At 41.9% G+C, this 12,730-nt stretch overlaps 1 protein-coding gene across 1 annotated transcript; it reads left to right on the top strand.

The window, feature by feature from the left end:
* Positions 1-6,178: 6,178 nt before the first annotated feature.
* Positions 6,179-10,908, top strand: bambia (BMP and activin membrane-bound inhibitor (Xenopus laevis) homolog a). The gene is made up of 3 exons (XM_038723928.1): positions 6,179-6,724; positions 8,587-8,874; positions 9,768-10,908. Exons 1-3 carry the CDS (start codon positions 6,649-6,651, stop codon positions 10,184-10,186), a joined length of 783 nt encoding a protein of 260 aa, XP_038579856.1. The 5' UTR covers positions 6,179-6,648; the 3' UTR covers positions 10,187-10,908.
* Positions 10,909-12,730: the final 1,822 nt, after the last annotated feature.

Raw genomic sequence — 12,730 nt, 5'->3', positions numbered from 1 at the left:
TGGTATTGGATCGGATAGGAATTAAGTGGTATCGCACATCACTAGTCGCCAGTCCATCGCAATCAATGCAACCTGTGTTTTCAGTCATCCTCAAAGCATTCCCAGATAAACAACATTTTTCAGTCCAAGTACACTCACAATGATTATTTTTCCACTTACTGTTTAATCTTACTGTAAAGTCACACTATAGCATACACCATCTGTATTTAAAGTAATGCAGCATAACATGTTAAAATACATTAACTCAAAAATTGACTTCTGAATAAATGACCTCTTTTTCCTCATTGTGTATTTCAGGAGTGTTGCAAACTCTGTTTTGATGAGTGTTAACAGTGTAACAGCATGGTTTGGTAAAGATGATTAAACATTATACTGTAATCATATACAATCTTGTGAAACTAGATAATTAATTATTATGGGATGCATGACCTAATTGGAAACAGATGTTTTATTTTGTGTGTTATGTCTGGTCAAAATGATCCATTATATAGCTTTATTTAGCAGTTTTTGCTAAGTGAGCCAAACTAGTGAAATATCTGTAATCCTTGTCTCTTCATATACCTACAGAGGGCAGTAAATGAACTGTATCTGTGATGTGGGGTCAGGCTGGGAAAACCAGTTGAACGTGCTCATTAATGTCTGTAGACTACAAAACATTTTAAAACACCTGTTTAAAAACTTCAAATTATTAATATTTTACAGCCCCCCCACCTTACATAATTAAGAATAATGTTTTAAAAACTTTAACCTACTACATGATCACACCACTAAAAACGCTTTTAAAAGATTATGTCGTACCACTATTTCCAGACACAAAACAATGAAAATATTGTTTGTATATTTACTGATGAAGAACATGCATTTTTACCATGTTTATACCAGTTTGCACCCCCAGAACTGTGTAATTCACAAGGTTGAAAAGCCATAGAAACTGCATATAAATCTCACCTGGACTTGCAGAATAAGAATAAGGACACACTCTTTTCAGTTGATACTCCACTATATTGTCAGGCACCGAGGGCACAAGGTTGCATCACAGAGGCAGAGCTTGATAAGTAAGTAATCACTGCTGATGATCAAACACAGACTATCTACAAAGTCATCTCTGTGTGTGGGTAAGAGAACAGAGTGATACTGAATTAATTCTCAACACAAAACAAGGAAAAACAAAGGTGGATGCCATCAGTTTCCTGTCTCAGAGCAATGTCTGCATGAGTGCTTCTGAATGCGGAGCCTGTAACCCAATCTGTAACATCAAGGCTGCTGTGAAGTATGTATCTACATAACTGCTCTGCTGCAGAGACTATTTGCTCCATTATCTCGAGGAAAAATAAAGTAGACCATGGAGGATGGAGACAGTCTGCCTGTCTCTGGTTCTTCACAGACCTTGATATGGATCACATCAAAGACAGAAGAGGAAGCCGGGAGGTGTCGGAGGAAGTCTGTCTGCCCCGGCGTGTGTCCTCATGGATCACGGAGAAGGCCAGTTTGAGGTTTAGATCTTCAAAGTGGGAATATTTGTGGAAAAGGTCATTTTAGCCAGTTAGGACTCCTTCGAATGTTTGGTTCAGGGCTGTTACTTGGGTTTAAGATTACATTTAAAATCAAGACATGCTTTGGGGTCATCCACTCTCTCAGTTCGACTTGATCAACAACTCCCCCTCAACACCATCTCTCAGCAGCAACCTAGCCATTGTTGCCCCAGTAGGAAGGCCTTTGTTAAGCAAAGCCCCCCTGCTGCCTGTACCAGGTCACACCTATAAGTGTCTCATAATGTGTGAAAGCAGACGCAACCTGTGGGGTGTAACTGCTCCATAAAAAGGCCATTTACATGAAACCCCCACCCCCTGTGCTGAAAGCTTGTTTATGCTCATCCTCTCAGCATGAAAAGACACACACTTTTGTTTTCTTACTGGTGGCCTTTTTGGACGCCATGCTTCCCTGTCTGGTCATTGGGAGCAGGTACACCTCACCAACCTGTGTCAAGTTCTTTTAAGGTCAGAAGAACAGGGGTTTAAAGGGACATTCCACTGATTGTTTGAATCAAGTTCAGTTTACTTGTCACAAGGAGCACTGCTCAGCCCGTGAATACAGCTGTATAATGTTTTCTGTGTCTTTCTAAAGTCCGAGAAAATAACCCTGATGATGTGGGATGTCATGTGAGGGAATTCTGGCCTGTAGGCTTGGAGTAATGTTTAAAAGCCTGTGTTACAAAACTGAAGGTGTGGAGTTGTGGAGCATTTGCCAGAGGTGTGGACTTGAGTCACATGACTTGGACTCGAGTCAGACTCGAGTCACAAAAATGAAGACTTGCGACTCGACTTTGACTTTAACACTAATGACTCGTGACTTCACTTGGACTTGAGCCCTCTGACTCGAGCTGACTTGACACTCCCTATGCCCAAATATAAATTATGATATAAAAAACTGCGCAGCGCATCAACATAGCGCGGTGCTCAATTAGACTGGAGCTTGTGGCTTCCTCCAGCAAAAGGGAACAATCACCGACCGTCCGAAGCGCACCCGGCCGTTCCGCGATCTGCTGTCCCTGGCGCTGTAGGCCCCAGCGACCCACTCCCTCTCCGGCCCCTACAATGGGTTGTGTAGTAGGCCAACTACCAGCGCGCTGTGAACGGTTCGTGATCGTTCCCTCTGGCTGGAGGAATTTTACGCATAAATCATGCACAACAGCTGGGGGCCTGACGCAGCACCACGCAATTTTCTAAATTCCTCCACCTCACGGAGAAAAGAAAGGTCAGGTCGAAACAGTGTAGAGAGACCGCTGCAGCTTTTGCGTGAAGCTGTTTCCACCAATTATAAAACAAGTTAATTAAGATAAAACCATAATAGCGCCTGGTGCTGTTTCAAAACGACACTCGTTTTGTTTTATAAATCCAGCGCACCTTTTTCCTTTACAGCTGAGGCCCTCCCTAAAAGGTGTGTTCAGTGTTGCTTTACCTGATCGGTACTTGTAAAATATCCACGTTGTCTACATCTTCCAACGTCATAGCGCTTTATAGTTTTCTCACCGCTGGTTTCTGTCACTGCATCTCCCGACAAAACACCACGGTTTTATTTCAGCGTTCTGTACACACACACACACAAACATACACACACACACACACACACACACACACACACACACACAAACATACACAAACAAACATACACACACAGAGCCCCCTCAGTGACCCATCTGTCACCCAAAGCTGAAACTGTGCTGCTAGCTCTTTAATAAGTTAGTTAATAATGTTGGATGATCGTCTCTTATTTCATGGGCTATATGAGATTTTGGAGTAATGCATAATAGCTTTTTAAAGAGAAAGTATTACATTTTAGAAGTTCAATAGTTTAATGTTTCCTAAGGCAATGAGTAATCCTGTTAATCTCAATATTGACCAAAATACTTAGCAGCCCTACATGAACATTTAATTTAATTCATGAAATTATAGAAGATCTGTTTTGTGAAACTTCTCTTCTACCTTCTTTCTTTTCAGGCTAATGATTCATTCAATACACTTTCTTTAACTTAAAAACTTTTGAAATGATTTTTAAATTTGGTGAATTTTGACTTGTTTAGGACTGGAAACTCAAATTTTAAGACTTTGACTTTTTGGTCCTTGACTTGAGACTTGACTGGGACTTGTTAAATGATGACTTGTTCCCCCTCTGGCATTTACCAGGCAATGAAGGAACAAAAGATATTACTGAGTTGCAGGAGGACCTATCCATGAGTCAAGATATCTGCTGATCCTATTTTAAACCTGTCTCTTCTTAGAAAGGCGTTACTATAATAGCTGGAGTGTCTCTTTAACGTTAATTAGCTACTGGATCTGTTTGAATATCACAAGAGATGCACCGGCTGACACTCCTATTTCCAGATTCCAAGGTCTGAGATGAGGCTATTTTTGGAAAATAAAACGCTCATACCAGTTTTGACCAGCAGATGATGATGTTTACTCATCCACCACAAGTCAACGCAGGCTTCAAGTTGATGGTGGCGCTGCTCACATTCTAGTCAAGGGGTAGCCTACTTTTTAAAAACATATTTAACGGAACAAAATCAAAATCCAGACATCTTGTGTCAAATGTCTTAACTATCTCAATGCGCTGATAATATGAGCCGAAGTCATAGAAACCCGAACATTATGCCATGGGGGCTTCCCAGGCCTACCTGTGGACCTGTACCTGTGCTTTGAGATAGACAATTACACCCAGTATCACAGAAAGGAATGAAGACAAAAGGAGGCAGTTGTTCATAACAATGCCAACGATCCAGCATAAAAGTCCACGCTTTTCATGCCGTCCCTTGTGTAGATAAATGATATGATGCCAGTCGTGGACTGGCGCCTCTGTGGAATTTCAGATAATTACGGTAATTGCAGTGAGTAGTTTTCTATGCTCCCTAAAGCGGTATCCTCATCCTGTTGTCTGTTGGCCACAGATAAGGCCTGTAGATGCTTTATTTACATGGAGCTCTGAATGTAGACAGACTCGGTCTTCCCTAACGACACCCCTCCCCTCCCCCAGGATGTAATATTAGGCCTACCATCATACTCAAGACTCCCTGCAGGGTAAATGTATATTTCTCCGACTGATTTATTATTTTAAAAAAAAACAGTAATACATATGTATTATATCTACAAAATAATTTGAACATGCAAAAAAATAAATTTGCACAGTGACTAACTTTTTGTGTCCTTTATTTTTTGGACCTGCAACAGCAGCAGTGGTTGCTGGTACAGATCGTGCGCGCGCGATGTGCGTGTGTGTGTGCCTGCGTTTTTGTGTGTCGTCTCGGTGGCGCCATGTGCCTTTTGGATTGCTAATTTCTCTAAACTGCTGTCCGCTCCTCCCTTCAGCAGAAGCAGCAACAGCAGCCTCGTAGCCTGAAGGGAAGCGGCTCGGCGCGGCGTCAACCTGGCTGCCAGCAGGATGACACTGCAGGTTGCTGCTCCTGGCCAGTCTGGCTTGAGTTACACAACAGTTAGCCTTCTTCAATTATGAAATGGAATTATTGGGCCCTGCGATGACTACATACATAGAGCTATGTTTTACATTGCCATTAAATCCTTATCTTTATCCTCTCTATTTGCATTTCGGTGAACTTTTTAAATAGGCTATTCTTTATCTCCCGACCACCCTGCTGGTGTAACATGTATTTCAAGATATATTTCCACATTTGCTATGGAGGCCTATTAAAATGCACAATACATAGCCTATATATGCTATTTAAAACATAAGGATGTAAATTAGCTTACACGTGTGTAAGACATGTTAAATGTCTACATATTGTTTATTTCAGTATTAAAGTAGTGAACAAATAATAATTCAAATGTCCACACTACACAAACAATGTTATCAGGCGACAGCTTGTATGCACATAGGGCAGTGTGCGAACAGTTTGTTAACCTGGTGGAGTCACTGTTGCCCGGACCTGTGGGATCCAATCATGACATATGGAAGATGGTATTATGGAAATGAAGTACGATGAATGAAGGGATTCGCCTGGCCTTAGCCATCAAGTCAGAGAGTGACAGACATAAGAAGACCGGAATATGGATGATTTGGCCTATAAAATAAAGTTGGTCACCTTAATGAAAAATGATTGGAACGTAGGCCTATAGAACAATTAAATGATGTTGAAAGATAGGAATTATTGCATACATTTTAAGTGAAAACTACAGCAGGTAGAGTTAAAAGAGTATATAGCCTATGTATTCCCTAATGAAACAGTGCCTTAAGCATGGGTATAATTCAACACAGTGTGTGGCGAGGTCAGGTAGGTCTACAATAATAACTAGGCTATTAACCAAATAATGTTATCTTGCGACCTCTGAGATGTATAGCAATTGTAAGTCGCTTTGGATAAAAGCGTCAGCTAAATGAATAAATTTAAATAATTGTTATTTATTTTCTATTTTACTTAATTTGTCTCATATAGGCTATTCTATTTTAATTATTGTTTTGTGTTGCTTTTATTTGCCTTATGTGAAGAACCTTAATTGCCACTGAGTTTGAATGCTTAATGCCTTGACTTATTTTGAAAAATGATACCGGATACACTGTCGTTACATATTCTGACTAACTTCTCTTTCGGTGGTCTGACCAATCAGATGAGAGAGGGCGGAGCTCGGCCAGACCACAGCTATTTCTTCTGCTAAATCTTGTCTGCGCGGAGTCTACTAGTAGTCTCTGGTCAAGTTGGGTTGTCTACCTTTTTCTAACATTTCTCCGTTCAGGAATACGAAAGTGATGTTTCAGAGTGACTCGCCGCCTACAGTGGCAGAGGAGGACTAACAGTGACAACTTTCTATCCCATTATACTTTCTTCCAAGGAATATATTTGTCTTTTTTCCCCTTTCGGTTGGAAGAAGAAGACGCTGTGTTTTGCGTCCTCCAGTAATGTCGGACCGCTTTTAATAACAAATTCGCTAACTTTTCTGTCTCCATGCGGGAGAGGAAACATTTCGGAGGTTTTTTTCTGCTTTTGTTCAAGTAAGGATTGTGAGCTTTAGTGTTTCAGCGCAGGAATGCCCCGTTTTTCGCCGTAGCTCCATGTAAATCTTTTTGTCGTCCAGCTCTTTGCCCAGCGGATTCTGCTGCTACTGGATATACGAGGACTATTTGCGCAGTAATTTGGTGTAAATGGATCGCCAGTCCAGTTTCATTTCCATTTGGCTTCAACTGGAACTCTGTGCCATGGCTGTTCTTCTTACTAAAGGTAGACTTTGGTTTGTTAGCGAAGTGATCCCAGACGATTACTGGCTGCTCTCAAGCGTTTCCTTGTAACCTAGTACTCCTGTAGTGGTCTCAAAGCCATCCAAACAATAATGTTATTATGTTACATATTAATGTTGTTAATTCTCCAATACACACGATACACAAAATGTGTCTCATTTTGCCTGGTACCCCGTCCTCCTCCTCCTCCTCCTCCCCCAAGTCCACAAAGGGGCCTCTCCTTTCTAATGAAATATTCTCCAAATGACCTGCCCGGGCCCTGCCGCTCCAATCACTCACAGAGAGAACACTGATCTGATGAATGTGCTCCTGCACAGCAAGTTGGTGCATTCAAAGAGGCATTACACGGACAAGTTTCTGAGAGTTCCAGTCTTCAGCTGCTGTATTTTTAGCTCCGATTCTGAACACAAGGGAAACGTCCCTTTTTATTGCCTTGTTTATGACAATGACTATTTCTTATAATTTAAGATTACTTGTTTTAATTCTAAATAGTCACCAGCCCAATGAAGTGTATAGAAATAATCTACATCCATTTTTTTTGAAGGGATATGCAACATTCAGTTTTATTTTCCGGCGAAAGTAGTACAGTGTAATTCATCTTATTTATATAGCGCCAATACTTAGACGTTAAATCGTTGCACTTTTCATATAGAGCAGGTCTAGACCGCACTCTTTGTAGTATGGTATTGCAGTGGCACCAGAGCACACGGTTCTGAAAAATAAATTTTTAATTATGTTTTTCGTTTTGTTAGGGCAGATCCTTGGCCTAGATTTATGATTTGAAAAATGTGTGGGCCTACCTAAGAGCAGGCAGGAGTAATGATAAGGTTGTGGAAGCTCTTTAGATGGGACCTCAGTGCACCCCGGCCCCCCCAGGCACTCCTGACCACAAGTAAAGCTTTGCGTGCAAACGGGGAAAGGAGACTCCTGCGCCACAGTCTGCCTCCCTCCCCTTTACGCGTTTCCTATTAGTTTGAAAGAAATTGACTTTGGCAAACAAACCACTAATTATAAGCTCCACGGTTCCTGTTTTATAATACAGACAAAAAAAGGGCTATTTTACAGGAGAAGCTCTTAAATGAAGATATAGTTGTTGAATCGATGCAAAAGTGTAATATTCCTGTACATTACATTTACTCATTTGGCAGACGCTTTTATCCAAAGCGACTTACATTTGAGGAACAACATACAAGCATCAACAGAGCATCAACTACAGATCTACAACTGACAATACATACTGATAAGAGCAGCAATAAATACTAGTACGAGCTCATAGTTCACATCAATGGGGTAATAAAGATTTAACAAAAAAAGTGCAATTAATACAAGATAATTGTAAGGGGATAGAAGAAGAAGAGCACAGGAAGTGCATGTTAGAGGTTAGGAGTTAGAGGTGTTATAAGAGGAAGTGTTCTAGGAAGAGATGAGTTTCAGGAGCTTCTTGAAGTTAGAGAGGGACACCCCTGCTCTGATGGCTTAGGGGTGTCCCTTGGCTGTTTTATTACCTGGCTGTTTTATTGGAAGGCAGAACGAACACTCAAATTAAAGTAATGCTTTTGATAAGATTAAGTCCCAGAAACAACTGGGAAGTAGTTTTGTTTTGATATGCTTTCAAACAAACTGACATAACTGTACAAAAAACTACAATTAGGCAGCTAAATTATTATAGAAATGTTTTGATTTTGGTGACCTATTGAACCCCTACAAAAAATGCCAAGCTGCTAGGTTAGCCATGTGATATTTAAAATGTCAGCCAAAGTGATGGTGAAGTATTGCTTTTAAGCTATAAATACATCTAATCTTGGCAAAAGTTTCCTTAACGCGGCCTTTTCTTTGCCTCCCCAGGAGAAATAAGGTGTTATTGTGACGCACCGCACTGTGTGGCCACCGGATACATGTGCAAATCAGAACTGAACGCCTGCTTCACCAAGGTCCTTGACCCGCTGAATGCAAACTCTCCCCTCACCCATGGGTGTTTAAACCCCATCACCAACGCGGCTGACGTCTGCAGCAGCAGTTTGAGGGGCGCGGACGCCCTCAGCGGGACCTCGGCCACGATGCTGGAGTGCTGCCACGAAGACATGTGCAACTACAGAGGCCTGCACGACCTGGCGCACACCAGGGACTCAACAGGTAAAGACACACATCGCAGAGCTGAATCACTGGCATTCAGGGTGTTTATTTTTCACTGAAACCGAAATATGAAATTCTCTTTAACTGGTTTCAAAATGATTGGATTCTCTGGGGGGACTTTACGAGTCCTCCTCAGCAAATATTCAATGTTTTCCTATTTCCTGTTCCAGAAGCAATATGTTGAGCTGTAGGGTTCTTCAAACACTCTGCTGTTTATGGACATGCAGGCCAACCTCGCCCCCTCCTACTTTTTTTTATACATCCCAGCTTTTCAGAACTTAAATTTGACTTTTAATGGGCTCCAGCTCTGTGCCTGGGAAGGCAGGGAGCAGCCAGTTTACCTTAAGCACTTGGAAAGAGATCAGATATATTCTATTTTATTTTATTTTTTTTATGTGTACACCATGTAATTTTCCCACTGAGTAGGAATGTGCCTTGTACAATGAATATTCCCCCTACAAGTTTGCATGTTGGGCAGAAATACTAGCTTACAGAGTAATGAAAAGGTGCATAGAGGGACAGAGAGGAAGGGGAGCTGTCCTGAGGGGATTTTCTGTTGTGATCCAGACCAGCAGACTATAGTTTATTAGCTCATATTAATTTCTGGCTCTCAGTCAGGACAAGGTGACTCATTTGTTTTTGCCCATGCTGCCCTTTCTCACTTCCCTGCTCTCGTCTGTCGGTCTTATTTTCTCTCTCTGTGGTTACTGGCATGACTGAGGAGCAGAAGCAGCTCTGTGAAAGCTTCTCATTAAGCTACAAACAGCTGGACATGTATTCAAATACTCATTTGATTTAAAATAAGGCACTATGATACATAAATCTGTATATAATATCATGGAGCATTGAGAACATGAGTGAGCAGTTAAACATATGATTATCTATGTGCGCAGATCATAGCCGGTACCAGCCGGACAGCAACAACAAAAACCTGTCAACCCGAGTTCAGGAGTTGGCATCGGCCAAGGAAGTGTGGTTCCGGGCAGCGGTGATCGCCGTCCCCATTGCTGGCGGGCTCATCCTGGTGCTGCTCATCATGTTGGCGTTGCGAATGTTGCGCAGCGAGAACAAGCGGCTGCAGGACCAGCGGCAACAGATGCTGTCGCGGCTCCACTACAGCTTCCATGGCCACCACACCAAGAAGGGCCATGTGGCCAAGCTGGACCTGGAGTGCATGGTGCCCGTCACAGGCCACGAGAACTGCTGTCTGACCTGCGACAAGATGAGGCAGGCCGACCTGGGCAATGACAAGATCCTGTCTCTGGTGCACTGGGGGATGTACAGCGGCCATGGAAAGTTGGAGTTTGTATGATTCCTGTTGGGAAGTATGTGACTGTCACCTCCCCACAAACAGCCAGGACTGCCTCTAAATTGTTGGCCTTTGCTTATTTACTTTAAAAGACATTCCCATGTTTTTTGTCCATTGGACTGTTGGGTTTGTATTCATGTTTTTTTTTAAACCAGGGGTGAAAAGATACAAGACTGATCTCATGCCATGTGGTTTTTGCTAGAGGAGCACTTTACTTGAAAATGAAAGGCAAAGCAACAAGGAGCTGTTTTTAAACTTGAGAGGGCAGGACTGAGGTGGAGTGAGAGCTCTGTCACTGCTCCCGAGGGTCCTGGACTTTTACACTGAGCGCTGAAGGATTCCAAATCTGTCTTATTTGCACATTTGTAAAAAAACAAAAGTTGTCGTTGCTTAAAACAACAATTTTACACTGACACCAGGGTACAACAAAAGGACTTGTTTGAGGAGTAAAAATTCAGTGTTTGACTTTAGGTATGCACACTCCTCTGTGTATGTTTCAAGATTCAAGCTTATTGTAAAGAGTGTGTGTGTGTGTGTGTGTGTGTGTGTGTGTGTGTGTGTGTGTGTGTGTGTGTGTGTGTGTGTGTGTATACACACATACTCTGATAAAACTGACCTGTATGTGTCTTGTTCTGGGTGAATGTCCAACATCTCTCTCTGCGATCAGACTATAAGCATGGTTGTGCGTGTGAAAGAAAACTTCCATTAAAATGACTTTTTATTTATTTGATGATTCATCCTTGTGTATTTACTGTGTATTTTGCCTTAAAACAGCGAACAGTAATTTACATCGTTTCTGCGGTCATGGCTGTTTGGCATTTGATCATGTGAAAATCAGGGATACAGAGGTGTGTATGACAAGAGCATCCTGCTTTGGCAGTGTGATGTTTCAAAGCTAGGTCATAGTGTGGCCTTGGCGTGCTCGCTGGGTGTATAGAGGACAGTGAGACCTTGTTTTACAGTAGAGCTGCTACATCTGTCAGTCGTTCTTGAACCCTCTCCAGAGGTCAGGTTTTCAGCTTCAAATAACTTTTTTCCCCCTCCTTACTGGCTGGATTCATTCTGGAAGTAGTAGTACTATTTATTTTATACAAACTCTAATGCTAGTAAGCACTCCTGCCTTTTTGGATGTCCATGAAAAGACTCTTTCTCTGTTCAGCAGGGTCAGTGAGGAAGGATTTCAGTATTATTTTGCTGTTAAGTCAGTGGTTTAGGAATTAATTCCTCTGTGTCTATTACGCTAATTTGGAGGGGCCATACTTCCCATATTTGACGTTTTTAAAAAATATAGCTGGTGGTAGTCTGCATCTTTTCTACACCGTCAGGGAATCCCATGAAATGACCAAAACCAACAATGAATTGATGATGCTACAAACAACTGATTGTGTTGACAGAGCCTGATTATATCTCATTCTCCTGTGCCATTGTTGTCTAAAAACTATCAGTGTCACAGTGTCTCACTGTCAGTGAGCCACACTGTTGCGCTGGGTGACATGTTCCTTCATTAGCATGAACACTGTACTTTATTTTGACTAAATCCCACATACACATCCTGCTGTCAGAAATACTAGAGCACTAAATTTGTTTTACTATGCAGCTAAAAATACTCCATCAAGAATGGGCTATTTATTCCAGTTTGTGCAACATTTGCTAAAAAGTACAGTGCCCAGTTGTTTTGAGAAAGGTGTTTTTAAAAATGAAACTGTGACCTGTTTTTTAAGATTTACATCCTTATGTGCTTGCGGCTGAGTGTAATGGTACAGAATTAAAGAAGGGAAGTCAGATGGACCTGACGTTTGTTGGTTTTGGACTTTTCATGCGTTTTCATGAATTGTTGACGATTACAAAAATAAAGTAACACCAGCCTTCTCATTTATCCGTCTCTCTTGTTAAAGGGATGGCTTACCCGGTTTACAAACTGATATCTAGCCATGCAGATAGTTTTGCTTTTATTTGTTGAGGTTTTGAGATACCAGTGCCAAAGAACTATTTCTTTGGCAGAAAGTAGCTCCAAATTAACCCGATTCTTGCAGGATGTGTATGCAAACAGCAACAAGTCGAACAGTAAAAGCTTGATTTTGACAGTTTGTTTGGAGACTGAGGTTAAGTTTCTGTCGTGCTCATTTGTCAGGCGTTTCTAAACTCCAGCTGAATATTTACATTTCTACAAGTCCAAATGTCACAGCAACCGTGACAGGACTGCAACAGTCGGCATATTATGTACCGTGTGCGTCACACAAGAAAGATGGGGACACTTGGGTTGAAAAGTTCACACCCTACGGTCTCCCCTGTCACCATGGTAACCGCAAGTAAGACATCCTGTAAGTGGTTTAAAGTTGAGGTCCGCTTCACTGAAGAGTGCGTCTCTGTGCTGAGCGGTGACCCTTGTTTCTTTCCATTAGGAGGACAGGAAAACACTATTAGCAGCTAACCACTTAGGGGCAGCTTGCATTAGCAAGGCTCAGCCCACGCTCGGGGCCTCCCCGAGGACTATTACCCTTGTAATAATAACAATGTCCTCTGCCTGGCCTGCTTAATGTGCCTGCT

This window comes from Micropterus salmoides, unplaced genomic scaffold (assembly GCF_014851395.1).
Source record: "Micropterus salmoides isolate LMB-PRFRI ecotype aquatic unplaced genomic scaffold, ASM1485139v1 Ms_hic_scaffold_1, whole genome shotgun sequence".
NCBI lineage: Eukaryota > Metazoa > Chordata > Actinopteri > Centrarchiformes > Centrarchidae > Micropterus > Micropterus salmoides.
The sequence above is the reverse complement of the archived record's forward strand: the minus strand, read 5'-3'. Positions and strand labels throughout refer to the sequence as shown.